The following is a 16,555-nucleotide window of genomic DNA, read 5'->3' as shown; positions in this document are numbered from 1 at the left end:
CTTGATCAGGAGTTCTTGGAATTTTCCGGGATCATGACAATCGGGCTCCGGAATTCGAGTTCTAACATCGGACGGAGGCCACAAGTCCTACAACATTGCCTTGCAGTCCCTCAAAAATTAAAGACTCACTGATCCTTCAAGCTCACTTGAAATTCTTTATTTTTTCTTTTCTTTCTATTCCTCTTTCTGTATTTGCACTAATTCTTTTCTTTGTTCCTTTCCTCTTTGCCACAATTAAAGATTATGATCAGTTCTTTTCTTCTTCCTCCCCGTCGGGACTTACTATGCAGGTATTAAACTTAACTAATAAATTTGATAGGGGAAAGTAGCTCACACAATAGCTAAAAGATGGAATTCCACCAGAAGGTAAGCTCGTAAATCCGACTGGTTCAAACCTTGTACCAGATGGAAATAAACAGAAATCTCCTTGTAGAAACCAGATAGAGACTAGAGACTACAAGCTATCCTACAACTGGGAAAAAAACCTCACTATATGACGGTTAGAGCAGTTGGGTACTCTAACAGGACTGATGTTACTGGCCAGCGCACCCTCTAACTGGCGCCCTCACTGGTTCTACAATCAGACGAACCCTTCACTGATGACACTAGTCACTACATCACTTACAGGGACTCCAGAGGACGACACAAGTGACAACTCCACTTCAGAGAGGACACAACTCTTCACTCTAGCTTTGAAGGAGGATGATCCATCCAGCGTATTTCTGCTACAGTTCACAAATTCGGATTTAAAACTTTTAACCCGGGATGGATGAAGCAGTAGAAATACTGGATGTACACCTCCATCCAATCAGATACTGAGAAGACACTACTCTCTTCTATATAGAGAGAACTCCATTAACTATATTCAAACTATTAGAGTAGTTGCACGATATGTATACCTCTGACACCGGTGTTAACTCTTTTATACATCGTTATAATTGAAGTATTCTTTCAGTGTTGCACTGAGTTGGTCAGTCTAAGAGATATAGGTAAATCTACTTCGCGCGCAGAAATAATTAGCCCTAGCTCTCTATACCTCATGGCAGTAAAAGGAGCCCATCCTGGGTCTGCCTTAGATCTATGCGCCCTTGGTTTTTATAATTTTGTTATAATTCAGATTATTGTTGCTCTTGTAACTTTATTGGGAACCAAAGTCCTACTTAAAGAAACGCTAGATTTCTTTGTGAAATAAAACCTACTGTGAATCTTGTTCTTTCGACAATATTTTTTCAGCTCAGAAAATTGCCTGCTATTTTTTTTATGTAACAACGCATGTCAAGTTATTTTTGTTATGTTTCTTGAGTAGTCCGAATGACCAAAGCTTCAAAGAAAAACCCATCCTGTAACTAAGCAGGCTATACTTTAAAACAACGAGTGTGTTTTTTTTCTGTGAATAAATTATTGTATTTCACTTGACCAAAAAACGATCCTATCTTTAATGAAACACAAAGTTGTTTTTATTGACGTCCTTGATATTTTACTGCAACTTTCTGATTTTACAGTTCTGCTAAAACTCGGAAAAATTACCTGCTATTGTTTGTTTAAAGGACCATTGTGCTGCAATGCATTTCTGTTTTTTTTTAGTAGCTCGGCCATAAACCATATTTTACAACAACAAATGTGGTTATTTCTGTGTAACTTTAATTTTTTTTCACTGCGCCAAAAATGATCATTTTGCCTGTCGCAATTCACAGAAACATGTTTCGAGGTTATTGGGTTTCTTGTCTGACCAATTTGTTTTGTGGCAATTTAAAGATTGTTGTTTGAAATTTTGTTTTGAAGTTTTCACTGAAAAAGATTCTCTCAACAACCATTTATTTTTTTCGCCAGTTCTGTCAAGATACCTTTGAATCGTACCACATTTTTTCTCTTCTTCTGCTTCTTTGAGATTTACTGGGTCCTGTTGAATGTTATGTTTGGTGGTCTCTGGCAAATACGTTTTCGAGCATCTCGAACAATTCTCCAACCGAAAATTTGTTTTTCAGTAAGTTCAGATTCAGTTATCCTCAATTGCCAATCCCGGGTCGAGGTTTTTGGGTAAATTTTCGTAAGAAATGCGGTGAATGCGGTGAATTATCGTAAGAAATGCGGTGATTGCGGTGAATGCGGTGAAAAAAAAATAATTCACCGCTTTTCACCGCATTTCTTACAAAAATTCACCACCAAATTCACCGCATTTCTTACGAAAATTCACCGCATAGACTATTATGGCAAATTAATGTAAGAAATGCGGTGAATGCGGTGAATGCGGTGAAAAAAAAATAATTCACCGCTATTCGACCCCAGGTCTAGGTGTCAACGCTAAAAAGCGTTAAATTATGTGAGATTTTGTTGTGGGCTGAAGTATCCATATTGTTTTCAATAAAATCAGTTGGATGCAGATGAAACTGGAAAGTGTTGAAAGCAGACAAAAGTAGTGAGAATATCAAAAAATTTCATTTTTAAACCATTTTTTCTATATGATGGAGCAAATTATCGACCCCCCAACCTAAGTTTTTTTCAACTCTTGCTGTAATCTACTTTCAAATTATTATTGCAAATTTTCAAAAAAAAATAGTTGGATGCAATTGAAACTGGAAAGTGTTGAAGGCAGACTAAAGTAGTGAGAATATCAAAAATTTTTATTTTTAAACCATTTTTTCGATATGATTGAGCAAATTATCGACCACCCCAACCTAGGTTTTCGAACTCTTGTAGTAATCTACCTTAAAAGTATACTTGCAATTTTCCAAAAAAATCATTTGCATGCAAGTGAAACTGGAAAGATTTGAAAGCAAACAAAAGTAGTGAAATTGCCGACTTTGAATTTTGTTCGATTTGATAATTGATTGATTGATTGATTCTTTCGGTTTTTGAAAAGAGGAAAACAGCGCTAGCGTTGTTGCGTAGAGGCTCAAATGGGAAATTAATCAAAGCTAGCGGTTTTGTTTGAAACTCTTGAATAATTTTAAAAAAATGAGTAAAAGTTGCTGAACAGTAAAAAATTGTTGCTGATGGAGATTGTCTGCAGTGAGCTGTCTGATGATGCCTGGTTTGACAAAAAAAATCAGCTGAAGCGCTGATTCAGATAAGAAAATTTAACAGGGTGAATTCATAGAAGACACGGTGAATTTTCGTAAGAAATGCGGTGAAATGTGGTGAAAAAAAAAATAATTTTCACCGCGTATTTCGTACATCTTTTTGCGGTGAATGCGGTGAATCGCGGTGAATTATTTTTTTTTCACCGCGTTCTCGGTGGCGGTTAATTTTTTTTTCACCGCTCAATGCGATGAATTATTTTTTTTCAACGCATCTAGCGGTGAAAAAAAATAATTCAACGCTCGGGAGAAAGTGGTGAATTATTTTTTTTCACCGCATCTAGCGGTGAAAAAAAATAATTCAACGCTTTCTCTCAAGCGGTGAATTATTTTTTTTTCACCGCTAGATGCGTTGAAAAAAATAATTCATCGCATTAAGCGGTGAAAAAAAAAATTAACCGCCACCGAGAACGCGGTGAAAAAAAATAATTCACCGCGATTCACCGCATTCACCGCAAAAAGATGTACGAAATACGCGGTGAAAATTATTTTTTTTTTCACCACATTTCACCGCATTTCTTACGAAAATTCACCACCAAACCTCGACCCGGGATGTGTATATACTAAAAGTGATGCGTCACGTTCTACTGCCGCACAATCCTCCCGACTTGCGTTCCAAAGTCAAATTGAGTTTTACGATCCGGTTGTTTCTTTGAATTCCGTAGCTTCGCCAATTGGCTCCTCGTATTGGGATACTGGGGGTAGCCGTACAACCTTTGGCGTGTTTTCGAGAGCTTTGTCCAGCACAATATTTTTGTTTGCTAGATTTGCCAGTTGTTATTGGACAGTCTTTTTATTCAGCGAGCAGCTTTTTTTCAGTCTTTTCTAGCACAATTTTTATATCGAAAGGGCTTTTATGTGAGATTCTGGACCTGCTGACTGCGCTATCTGCTAACTGCTCAAATGAATTGCAACTCACTTTTTAGTGATGAATAGCAGTGCTAATCAGCCTTACAATTAGAACTTTGCATTCGCTGTCTAAATATTGGATTACAGAATTTGTAGATTACAGTAGTGTATTACAGAAGATTGGTAGGACTACAGGCTTAAATGCTGATTATCGCTTCGATAATAAAATAGAGGATTGAATTTAAACACCGAAAAAGTAAGTTAGCAGCCTTAAATCAACGATCTTAAATTCAGGTTTTGAGGCGTTTTACTCCAACCTAAAATCAAATTTCCAAAAAAAATTAATACCATTGATCCTTGCACTAGTTCTCTTGTCTACCGATGAAATTTGGAAATTTGGATAGAACACAACGTTCACTTACCGGTATGCACAAGGTAAATTGATGAACTAGATCCAAGTTTCCCAATAAAAACAAAGTTGTCACAAGATCACAATTTATTGGCATACTTTTTGTTTCTATTGTTTAACGAGAAGACTAGTGTAGAAAAATCAGTAGCGAAGAAATTGCTTTCGATATTCGATTTTAGGTTGAAGTAAAATAACCGCGAATATATAAGTTTTACTTCGTGAAAAAAGGGGTGCTAACTTACTTTCGCCGTTCAGTTTATTAAAACGAATAGACTAAATCTCAAACTGATTTGCAAGAGAAAAAGATGCAACCAAAATAAGAAATGAATGAAATATGAAATGATCGAAATGATAGATTGTTCACGTGACGAATTGCGAAATCAATTATTTATCATCATACATTGTGATTTACATGGTAGGCTAATGTTACTGTTTATCTGAATTTCATCGGTAGGGGATCAATGGTGTTAAAATTGTTTTTGAAATTTTATTTTTAGTTGGAATAACATTGTCTCAAAAAAATTTACGCTCCGTAAAATTAGGGGGTGCTATCTTATACTGAATGGCAACAGTGAATAAGCACCCCCTAGTTTTTCGAAGCATCAATTCGATTTCTTAGGCAGAATCAAAGTAAATCAATTTTTGAGCTAAATCCATTCGCTTTTGCCACCTTTATCGGGTACACTAGTCCTCTCGTCTACTTATAAAATTCAGATAAAATTGCGTTTTTTTTACCAGATATCTCATTGTAAAAATGATTAACTCTGCTCAGGTTTCACAGTAAAAAAATTGTCACACATTGTGATTTGATTTTATGTTTGATCATTTGTGGCTAAGTTGGCAGTTGTGTCAAATATTAGGGAGAGAGAGAACAGATGCAAATAAAATGTGATTTTTTGACAACTTTCTTTTTACTGTAAAACTTGAATAGAGTTCATCAATTTACAGTGAGATTTCTGGTAAGCGAACTTTGTTATTTATCTTAATTTCTTCATTTTTCTTATGTAGATACTAGAGAGTACTAGTGTAGGGTATCAACGATGCAATAATATTTTTTGAAATGCGGTTTTAAGTTGGATTGATCTTATCTTCAAAATTGAAATTTTACTTTGTGGAAATACGGGGTGCTAACTTACTTTTGTCGTTCAGTATACATTCGCCGTTTTGCATACTTTTTGTCAATTGAGTTTTTTTAGTCACGTCAGATATCTGGCAAAGATTGGAAAAGAAATACCTCGAATATATCAAAGATAACGATAAGAAAATGAATGTTTGAAACCATTGTCATGAAACTGGTCCAATAATAATGTTGAGTTCTTATTTTCCGCATACTGAATTTGAAACCTAGGTAATAATCAGGGGTTAGCGTTTTACCCATTAGTTGGTCCGACTTAATTGGTCCGACAAATAGATGCTTTATTTTGCTGAGCATTGTTCTGTCTTACAGCCTGGGCCAATTAACAAAGTTTATATTTTTGTCAAACTTTTACCGAGCAGATTTGGTCAGCATTTGCATATGCGTCTTTGCTCTAAAATCAAACACGATTTTTCACGCAAGTATAAAAATCGATTATATAATTTCTACGCTGACCCAGGTGTATATTATAGCAGACTACATTGTGTGCTGTGGTTGTTAATTATCTTTGGTCATGAAGTAGTTAGAATGTAGTTTAAATTGTAAAAAGTGAATAAAAATGAGTCGTAACAAGAGCCAGCAACTGACGTCTGTTTCAAGCAATGGAAGTGGCCGATCTGGGTACCAGATGGTGGAGACTGATTTGGAGCGAGATGAGCAGTCCTCTCTGACGTCATCGTTGGATCAACCACAGGGGATGAAAAATGGAATTATTCGTGTGGAAGGTACGTGCAATTTGAACGAACTTCGTGTACCAAACTTTCAACTTTTGCAGCTCTCATGAAACAGTTTTCGTGCGTAGTTATTTTTCAGAAACTAGAAATCGCAATGAATTTCCAAATTACAGTAATCATTGTTTCGAGATCAATGTGATCCTAAGTTCTAAGAGTTTTGTCTGCAAATTGTAGTAGGATATAAAAACGAAGTTTTATAACATTGTATGGTTTTGTGTGATGATTCGATCTCAGCTTTAAGAATTGAATGATCTGAGTGGCCTGAAGTTTGTGATTGATTAGCTCCTAAACCTCCTCAAATTTTCCAAGTTGTACTTAAGCCTTATTGGTTGCGTGACTTTTCATGAAGTCACCGAGAAGTGCTGGCGTTTATTTAGAATCTCGTTGCAGTTAGAGATGAGTTCTGCAGAGTAAGTTTCCTTTACTTAAAAGAGTAAAAAGTTTCCTTTACTAAGTTTCCTTTTCTAAAAGTCGAAAGGTCAATGTTCAATTCTGGCTATGTATATAGGGACCTATGCCATTTTAACCTCTGACACTGTAGTCTATCAGTATTTAAAAACTTGCCCGTTTCAGTTTTATATTTACATTAAAGTTATATTTCAAATTTCAGAGCACGAGCCGAATGACTTTGTGACTGATGCCATCTTGGATGACGCAATGACCCCGATTGTTACTGACGAACTGAACCCCTCCGTACGCAACAAAGTCTTCCGAGTCATCAAAGATTTCATCCTCTTTCCCACTCGCACTAGGGTTGTCCTCTCGATATTAACCCTAATCTGGCTCGCATACTGCTGGTCAATGATAACATTCGGACTGACAAACGATCATTATTGCCCTGCACAGCCAAAGTTATCCCAGACTATTGTAATACATGGTGGGTTCTGGGTGTTCATGTGCTGTTACGTAATCTTTCGCCTGATTTGGTCAGAGATTAGCCCGGGTAAACAACCGACTTGCAGCTGTTTTGTCGGGAACCCGCCAGTTCGTGTCAACTGGAAAAAGGAATACACGTATGCGATGGATTTTGTTGTGATGCTGTTGTTGTTGACAAGCTACATCTATAATATGGCGGCGCTGGTTGCATTGTTGGACAAAAAACCACACTTAGTACATGCTCCGCATAAGAATTGGGTAAGAACAGTGGGACTTAAACTCAGTTGTAAAAATTAGTAAGGTTGTAATGTTGTTAGGAAAACCTTCGTAAGAAATCAATATATTAAGAGTTTGGCTACCACTGACTTTAGGGTAACTTTTGCACGGAATTGATGAGTCAATTGCGTGTTGCATATCAGAAGTTACACATGTTTGCCATGTGTACACAAATGAAAAAAAAACTATAAAAAATTCTGGAATTGCTCACAACTCGATTCATGTACGAGCAGACGAAAAATTTCATAAACGTTGCATTAACTCTCGAGAGATGCTGTTGAGAAATATGACTCTCGAAAGATGCTGAAAATGGGAGCAAAAAGTTGTTATAACATTTGACTACATAAAAAAATCAACTTTTTTGACAGGATAACCAATGATGGTTGTCCGGGGCATACCATTTGTGCACTAAACTTCCTACTGACAACTTCCTACGTTATAAAAAAACAAATCGACAATTTTTTGACAAGTTATAAAACAAACCAACATATCGACTATTTTTGTTTTTGAAAATGAAGATACCAGAGCATTCTAGCGATCTAAAATGAACACATTTAACCTTTCTCATACCTATAAAACTCCAAGTCCGTACCGAACTCTAAGTCTACATCAGTACTGGGCAAGTATAAATCCAAGTCTTATTTCGTTTTTCAGTCCTGGGAAAGTCTTAAAACAAATCTTACAAGTCTGACAAGTCTTGGCCAAGAATTGGGTAATACTTGCAAGTTAATTCCCAAGTCAAAACTTTTCAAAAAACTACGAGTGAAAATTTCGAATTCAAAAAAATTTGCAACGTGCCACGATTTTCGCATTGATTATTGGTCACTCTCCCGGGGCGCTGTAAAATGACGCCGGGGCATACCAAATTGTATATAAGCAGCCCGGTGGGTCTGTTTAGCACAAAATGAGTGCATTTCAGGTGTTCTGGGCAATTTTCAGTTTAATTTTTGACGCTTCTTAATAAGATTGTCGAATTTTTATTCGGTTATTTTTGACGTTTTTTTCGGCTATTTTTTGGTTATTTTTGACAATTTGTTCAAATATTGACGGTTTTCGGCTTTTATGACGTTTTTTGACGTCTTAGGACGTTTTTTCGCCTGCCAAGACTTGGATTAAGGCTTGCCAAATCTTGGCCAAGACTTGGATTAAGACTTGCTAAGTCTTGTCCAAGTCCGACAAGTCTTAAATGTGTTATTATCATAGCTCTGAATCTAATCAGTACTGATATTTAGACTTGGAATTAGACTTGCCCAGAAGAAATGCTACTCTTTGAAGAAAATTCAATATTCTGCTGATAACACCCAATAATTGTCTTGACAATTAAACGTAGCCTTTTGTGACAAATAGGGGTAACAAGAAAGCTCAGTTGTGTGCGTTCGCACATAATGTTCCGATTGCTTTCATTAACAAACTTTGGTGCGTCAAAACAGATGGGCATTTGAAATGGACATCACTTTCAATGAACTAATAGAATATATTTTTTGACTTATTTTTTCAAAAGTTTCACAACCGAAATTTTCAAGGTTTGCCAGAACACTGGGTTTAAAGTTTTCATCGTTTTTTTCAACAAATTAGATGTCCGGATGTATGGCATTTTCAAAACTTTTAGACAGGACTAATCATTGAACCTTTCTAAAAAAATTGGAATTATTGCAAACTGACGCACAAATAGAATTATGAAATAGTATAGTAGAAAATGAATTTTCTGATGATTTATGAAAATTTAAGGTTAGCCCTACAAAAACCAATTCGAAACCTGCCGAAAATGTTGCTGAAGGTTGTGTTGCTATCTATTTTTTTCAGAGAAATATCAAAGTTCATTTTCACTTGTAGAGACTTGATCTACGCGGAGCAAAGCTTTCATGTTTCTTGTATTCTTGCAACACAACCAAAGATTTTGCAAAAAAAGAATTTGAACGGGTGAATAAGAATAGTATGCCTAGTATCAATATTATTGAGTTCTGCTTTTACAAGAAGTTCGTTTGATATTTTCATTCTCTTCAATTGATTTACAATTAAGTTTTGACTGACAGAAAAAAGCAGCTCTGGTAAAGTTTATAACAATTCTTTTTTATATAAAATGAAATGCATACTCTTTTTTCACCTGGTTGTCGATTGGATATGAATTGATAAGAACTAAATTTACAATTTGAGCAGGAACAAATATGTGCATTAAAGTTTTTTTTTAGAAAAATATATTTTTTTTGTTTTGAAGTTGTTTCAAATGTTCTTAAAATTGAATTATTTTCTGCCAAGGTTTTAGAAAAATCGAAATAATTAAGAGTCATTGGACATAAAGTAATTGAAATAAATATGCAAATTAAAATCTCCCAATTAAAAATGCAAAAAATAAGTTCGAAAAAAAAACTTTGAAAATCCCTAAAACGAAAATATTCTACGCAGGACGGGATTTTTAATGATAGAACTCATAACTCTCTACGTGAAGTATATCGATCGGCTAAAATTGAAATACGAAATCTGATAAACGATAGGTCTAAAATTTGACATTTACTCGTTTATAAAAGTAAATTTTTGTTGCAGCTGACAAAGTGTGAGTTCACTTTCCAAACAGACAACTGTTGCCGACGGTTCCTCGTTGAATACGCCATCTCTCAACAGGTACTTTTCTTTACTATCAACTAATCTCACCTTTCATTCAGTATCACCCAATGAGAGGGGAGAATTTATAAAGCAATTTGGTCACGTGATTGAACCACACTAAATAAAGTTGAGGTAAATTTACCTAAAAACACCTGAATTTACCTGATTATTTCAAGCAATCTGTTCCCACCTGAGCTACACCTGAAGTTACCCGAAAAATTCAGGCGTCACCGGCTGAACTTTTACCTGAGCTTGCCGAAAATTACCTGGAAAAGGTACCTGAAAAAATTAAATAGTTTTTTTCTGCTTCGGGTCCTTTCACCTGAAACTCACCTGAAAATTTCAAGTTATTTACCGGAACTTTTTTAGTGTGTAAACAAATTTTTCTATGACCAGAAACCAATCATGAACTACTAAATATAGTATTTTTGTGAGAAAACTCATCATTGGTCGCAGGACACCCCAATTTTAATGTTCACCACGTAAATTTGATACGCAAATGATCATTGCCAACCATGACCCGGGTTGACTTCATAATTGAAAAAGTTGTAAAATTACAACTTCCTATTATGTCGTCTATGAAAAGTTGTAATCCTAGAACTTTAATATTATGAAAGTTGTAAATTAACAAATTTTCAGAGAAATCATGAACACGGCTAAAACAAAGCACAAATACTTTGCTTCAAAAAATTAGTAAGAAAAAAATTGGAAAAAGTTTCTTTTCAGTTATACCGTATTTATGGAAAAGTTGTAGTCGTAGAACTTCATTATAATTTTTTTTTTCGCAACCTAAGAATTACAGATCAAAATTTCCAGATGTTTCAAAAATTTGTTATTCTACAAAAAACTGAAGTCTGCGCCTCAGGTCACCTTTTTTTGCATTTTTTTCGTGGAAAAGTCATAGTCATAAAACTTCATAAAGCAAAAACAAATTTAAGTGCTTCCAAAATTAACGTAATGCGTAACTTGATAACGTTTTTTCAGTGCTGATTAAACTAGTCAAACGTGATGTATGCAAAATGAAATAAAAAAAAACGTTTCTTTTGTATTTTTCTGAAAATCAGTGTTTTAAAATTGTTATCACCGGTAAAATACGTATAAAAAGTTCTATTTAGGCCCGAGAGAAAAATTGTTTTGTTGCAGAAAATTTGGACCACAATTTCTGAATTTAAGCTGTTTGATTGCCTCAGTAGGACTGTTCTCCTATAGAACTCTTTTAAGGATTATAAAGTTATTAAAAATGACCATTTACGACTTTCGCCGAGATATATCCATGTATAGGATTAATTGAAACATATAAACAGGACGAATATGAAGAGAGTACAGTGCTTAGAGACCACACGATCATTCATTTTAATTTTTGCATTTGACATCATTTAGCATATTTAAAAATACAGCTGCAATGGGTTGCCTAAACGTCTCTTTTCTCTCGGTTGAGTGAAAACTATTTTTGCGTAACATTTAGATAAAAATTTTGTAGGTGTGACTAAAATGGTTATTAAAGAAAAAAACTTGGTTATTCAGAGGAAATTTAATTTGATCAGTTGCATGATGACATTAAAAACAAATCCAACAAAAACGTTGTAATGATATATATCGTGAAATTATTACGTTTTAAAATATAATGAAATCTTTTGTGGAAAATTAGTGCTGTGACAATATCAAACAGTACGTATCTATCACTTTAAAAGTGTCAACTAAGATCAGCCTTATCTTAGCACTATCTATACACCAGACAAGAAATCGGGAGCTGACCAAGCTCAAAATAGGACAAAACAAAGGATACTTCGAATTTACAATTTACATTTTTTACCTTCTGATAATTTTTTTAGAAATCAATTTCTATTAGGATACAAAACGTGGAAGCATTTTTAACTATTTTGATTGATCGTAACATCATAAGAGTAAATGTTACAATTATCAAGCATGCTAGGAGAAAGCCGAATAGGATCTTTTCTCGGCAAATAGGTTCACAATTTCTTGCCATTTTAATTAGCTGACTTCTAATTGACATCTTTTAGAGCGACAATAACAGAAGATCTATACTGATTGTCAAGGAGGAGAACCTAATTACCCAATTTTTGGATTTTGATTATTAAACTTTATTGATTCAGATATCTCGTTTTCCAAAAATGTGCTCTAATACTATACAATCTCAAGCTTGAATTTTTAACATTTTGCTAGGCTGCTAATTTTTGGATACAGGCCAAAAAATCGAATGCGTCATTTTTCACTTCTGAAACCATTTAATACAATTCAAAGAATTTGAATTGTATTTTGGCTCTGTTTTTTTGAGATCTGTTCAAACTTTTTTCAATGAATTTGATTTTTCAAAGCGGGATAAACAGGTAAAGTCCAGTGGTCATTAAGTTTCATTAGAGGCCCAAAGTGGGCTTTAGTAGTCCTTCAAGTGCTTAGAGTGGTGCAGGTGCTTGGATGGCCTTAATTTAAGGTGTTTTTGGGCTTAAATTGAAGCAGTTTTTCATGTTTTTTTGCGATTTCTTTGAGTTTTTTTGTTTTGCTAGTCTGAGGTTGAAGTTTTTAAAAACTGATGAAGATCTTTTGCGAGAGAAAATTACTTGTAAAGACCATTTTGGTACCACAAACACTAACAGGCAAAATGATATTAACTTTTTTCAAGTTTTTTGACAATGTTTGTCATTTTTTGAATTTTCCAGCCTCAGGGGCCAGGGAATCTCCTTTAAGGTTTGATATTAGGGCACTGCATAGTTTCTAGCATTCTAGATGTAATGGAATGGTTTTCAACATTTTAATATATTGAATTTTAGCATTTTTATAAAATCTGAAATTTTCCTAAAATTTTGTCAAATTTTTATATTTTTCCATTCTCAAGTGCTAGAAAACCTATTCCATGGTCTAATAAAAAGATGCTGCATTGTTGTTGGTGTCAATGGAATTGTTTTCAACAATTTAACGTTTCGAATTTGGGAATTTTTTTTTTTATAAATTTGCTATTTTTCTTAAAAGTTTTTTTTTTTGAAATTTTTTTTGAGTTTTTCCAACGTCAAGGGCCAGGGAATCTTCTTTATAGTTTGGCAAAAGGACATTGCTTAGTTTCTAATAACAATGGAATGGTGTTCAACATTTTAATGTCTCGATTTTTGGCATTTTTTGGCATTTTTCTCTTAAGTCTTACTAAAATTTTCTGTCAATTTTTGGTATTTGTCTATTCTCAAGTGCCAGAAATCTTATTCAGTGGCCTGATAAAAAGTTACTGAATAGTTGTTAGTGTTAATGAAATTGTTTTCAAAAATTTAGCAATGCGAATTTTTGAAATTTTTTGATAAAATTTGCAATTTTTTTTCAAGGTTTTTGAAAACATTTGACTTTTATTGAGTTTTACCTCAGTTGCCCAGTATCCTCCTCCAGGGTTTGATAGTATGTTATCATATAATTGCTAGGGGGCAAGGGAATGGTTTTCAACATTTTAATAGGAAAAAAAAATTTGTATTTTTTGAATTTTGATTTTTCTAAAAATTTTTACATATCGATCCTTGAGCAATTGAATTTTTAAGGCTTGGAATTGGGTTACTGGATAGCCTCTTGAGACACAAAATTGATTCGGAAGATATTAATATCACAATTTTCAGCAACATTTCATTAATAATTGCAATTAAATTTTTAAAAATTTTCTGTCATTTTCTGAGTTAATCGATCTTCAACAGCCACTGATTTTTCTCAGGTCTTGCAGATATAATCCTGGACCAATTTAAGATCCAAAAATGATTTTGAACATATTTTTGAAATAGGTATCCATAAAGGCATCAAGTTTTGCCTTTGGGCTAAAATCTTCAAGAGTTTTAGCAATGAGTATATTTGTGTTCAGTTTGTTTGATTGTTTTAACTTCTAAAGTTTTTGGTGATTTTGTTTGTGTTTGGCTGGCATTGCTCAATTGATCTGCTGGCCAGGTAGAATACCTCTAAGTTTTTCATTCAATTTTTTGAATTGTTTTTCAGGACTTGTCCTGCTATGTTTTTCTAGGAAACCAATTTTGTATTGAAAGTCAAAGCAATCAAATTGTCGGCTTTTGCGAATTTCAGTTTTTTTTTAGTCATCGTAGATTTTCAGTTGCTGAAGAAGTTTAACAAGAGTTTTAATGATGTCCAATTTGGCCGTCAAAATTGAAGCTACCAAGAGATAAAAAGTTTAATTGAGTAGTATTTGGAGTACTGAGGTAAAAAAAATATTTGGGTTACTGAGGTAAATCTAATGCCAAATCAATGCCAAACAGATCTCAATAGTAGACTGGTTTTTGTCATTTTTACGGTGCAAATCGAATTTATGTGCAAAATTTGAAGTGAATAGGGGAATCGATTCAAGCCTCATTTGGCCCCATTGAAATGTTTGTGCAACCCGCCCTATATTTAAGGCTATTCGGCAAGTATTCCATTTTAGTTGACTTGTTACTTTTAACAATATTTAGTTTTAATGTAGCTGGTAAACAATAGTTTCCTTAGAAATTTGGTTTTTGGTTTTGCTGAGTGTTTTTTAAAGACTGTGCTGCTATTTACAAAAAGAAAATTTTGCTTTCTGAAGTTAATATTGGATTTTCACATTAGTCACACAAAAAAACTATTTTTAAAAAAAAATTTTCTTTGAGAGATTTTGTTTAATATATCTGCTACGCAAGAAATTAATCGATGCGTCCTCCCAATGCGTTTAACTTTTTAATATAATTTCTTCTTCACTCATTTAAGATCATTCCGTTTTATAACATTTAGCTACACAGACTTTTGCACCAAACTTTTTTTCTCCTAACCGTACATGTCCCTCAATTTAAAAACCCTAGTCAAGATCTAGACTTCTAAAAAAACTGTCCTCGAGAAAAATTTGTACACGAAAAGATCGTGCTCAAACGAAATGGGTTATAAGAAGGGCAGAACCTCAACTTTAACTGGACTGAAAATTTTTCAACCTAAACAGTGTCTTGACAATAAATAAACTTCTAGACAATGTATCGACGATTGTGGAACATTTAGAGCAAGCATTAACTCAAAAAAAACCTGTCAGGATCGACGTAGGTCTTATCATGTTTCAATGCACGCTTTTTTCATTTGCTGTAATGTTTTAATATTGCTAATTTGTTCTATTCCCACAACTTTTTTTAATTTAACACCTGTTTGATGTTTCCATGTTATGATAATTAATTTTTTAAAATCATTTCGATAAATTTAAATCTATCGATGTTAGATAAATTGGCCATGTATTGACCCATGAACAAAAAACTGTTTGAAAAATGGACTCATAAATAGACTTTGTATTGACCCATGAAGTTTTTCTCAACTATACGAGTCTATGATAAGACCATGACTCGACCCATGACAAGAGTGAGCTCAACCGTTGTCAAGTGTGATAAGACTGTGCATGGAACCATGAAAAGAATTTGTATCGACTTTAAGAATGTGCTCAACCGTGCAATTTGGGTCAATACTGTCCTTCTTTACTTTTTGGTTCTTTTGATAAAGTCTAGATCGCGACTTGGGTGCTCCGGGGTTGCAATTATGAATAGAACTAAAATCGACGAGAAATAACAAAGACTGAACTTACTGAACTTACTAGGATACTAGGGTTCAATAATTGCGGGGTAATGAATTGGGGTTAAAGCTGAGGAGTTAAATGAATAGGGCAGAAAAGGTGAGAAGGGCACCATTTGTTTCAGGTGATCTCCTACTTGGGCATGGCAGTGCTAGTGGTGTGCTACTTGTACGTTATGGGCTTCCTCGACTTCGTTCAGAGTCGACTCTGTCTCAAAAGGACATCCAGAGGTGCATCTCAATCGGAAATTGCGCCCCTCATCTAGCTTAAAACTACCTATAGACATATGAACTAAAACCTATTTCATCAAATAATCTTGATTTGTAGTTTTGTCTGCTAAAACTGTAAATTAGCTAATACATCCGATTCATGGAGAGCTTAATAGTAAGATTTACCTTTTTGGTTTATTGGAGACAGAAAAGTTGAAGCGTTGTCGGTGCACAATTCTACAAGCGTTCAGCGCTAATAATTTTACCAGGTTTTACTATGTAGGTGAAGAGTTTTGGGTTCATGTTCATCATCATCATGTTTTGGGTTCATGATCATCATCGACATGTATTGCCAATGCCCTCATAATTGCAACAATTTAAACTGCATTCCAATTCTGCCTAATCCAAAATTAGGCCTAATTAAGTGCTGAGAAGCAATAATAAGAGTAACATGCTCAAATGAAAATGGTCTAATTAGTTGCGGATTTTTGCAATATTTCGAATTAACCTATTTGAAAAACTCGAGTTGTCTACTATGTGGAAAATAGAGACAGTTGTCTTTCGATTCCACAGACCCCCTAAATTTTTATTTTGTATAGTTTGGAAAGAATTAAAGTGTTTTTTGGACATTTTCCACAGTTTTTTAATGTATCTTGGCACGTTTTGTGGTGATAAAGTGGTGAAATGCACCAAAGAATCCACCAATTTTGACAGTACACAAAGATTTTGTGAATAAAAAGAATTCAGCAAACTAAATATATAATCAAATGAAAATTTTTAGATTGCGCTTTAATAAAAAAAACATTGATGCAGATAAAAACCATGGTAGCAA

The 16,555-nt window shown here is 34.2% G+C and overlaps 1 protein-coding gene across 1 annotated transcript; it reads left to right on the top strand.

The window, feature by feature from the left end:
- The first annotated feature begins 5,910 nt into the window (after positions 1-5,910).
- Positions 5,911-15,914, top strand: LOC142335352 (uncharacterized). Its single transcript, XM_075383809.1, has 4 exons — positions 5,911-6,195; positions 6,815-7,338; positions 9,898-9,975; positions 15,639-15,914. The coding sequence occupies exons 1-4, from the start codon at positions 6,030-6,032 to the stop codon at positions 15,777-15,779; spliced, it is 909 nt and encodes a 302-aa protein (XP_075239924.1). The 5' UTR covers positions 5,911-6,029; the 3' UTR covers positions 15,780-15,914.
- Positions 15,915-16,555: the final 641 nt, after the last annotated feature.

This window comes from Convolutriloba macropyga, chromosome 2, assembly GCF_964194025.1.
Source record: "Convolutriloba macropyga chromosome 2, txConMacr16.3, whole genome shotgun sequence".
Classification (NCBI taxonomy): domain Eukaryota; kingdom Metazoa; phylum Xenacoelomorpha; order Acoela; family Convolutidae; genus Convolutriloba; species Convolutriloba macropyga.
This window is presented reverse-complemented; position numbering and strand designations above follow the sequence as displayed.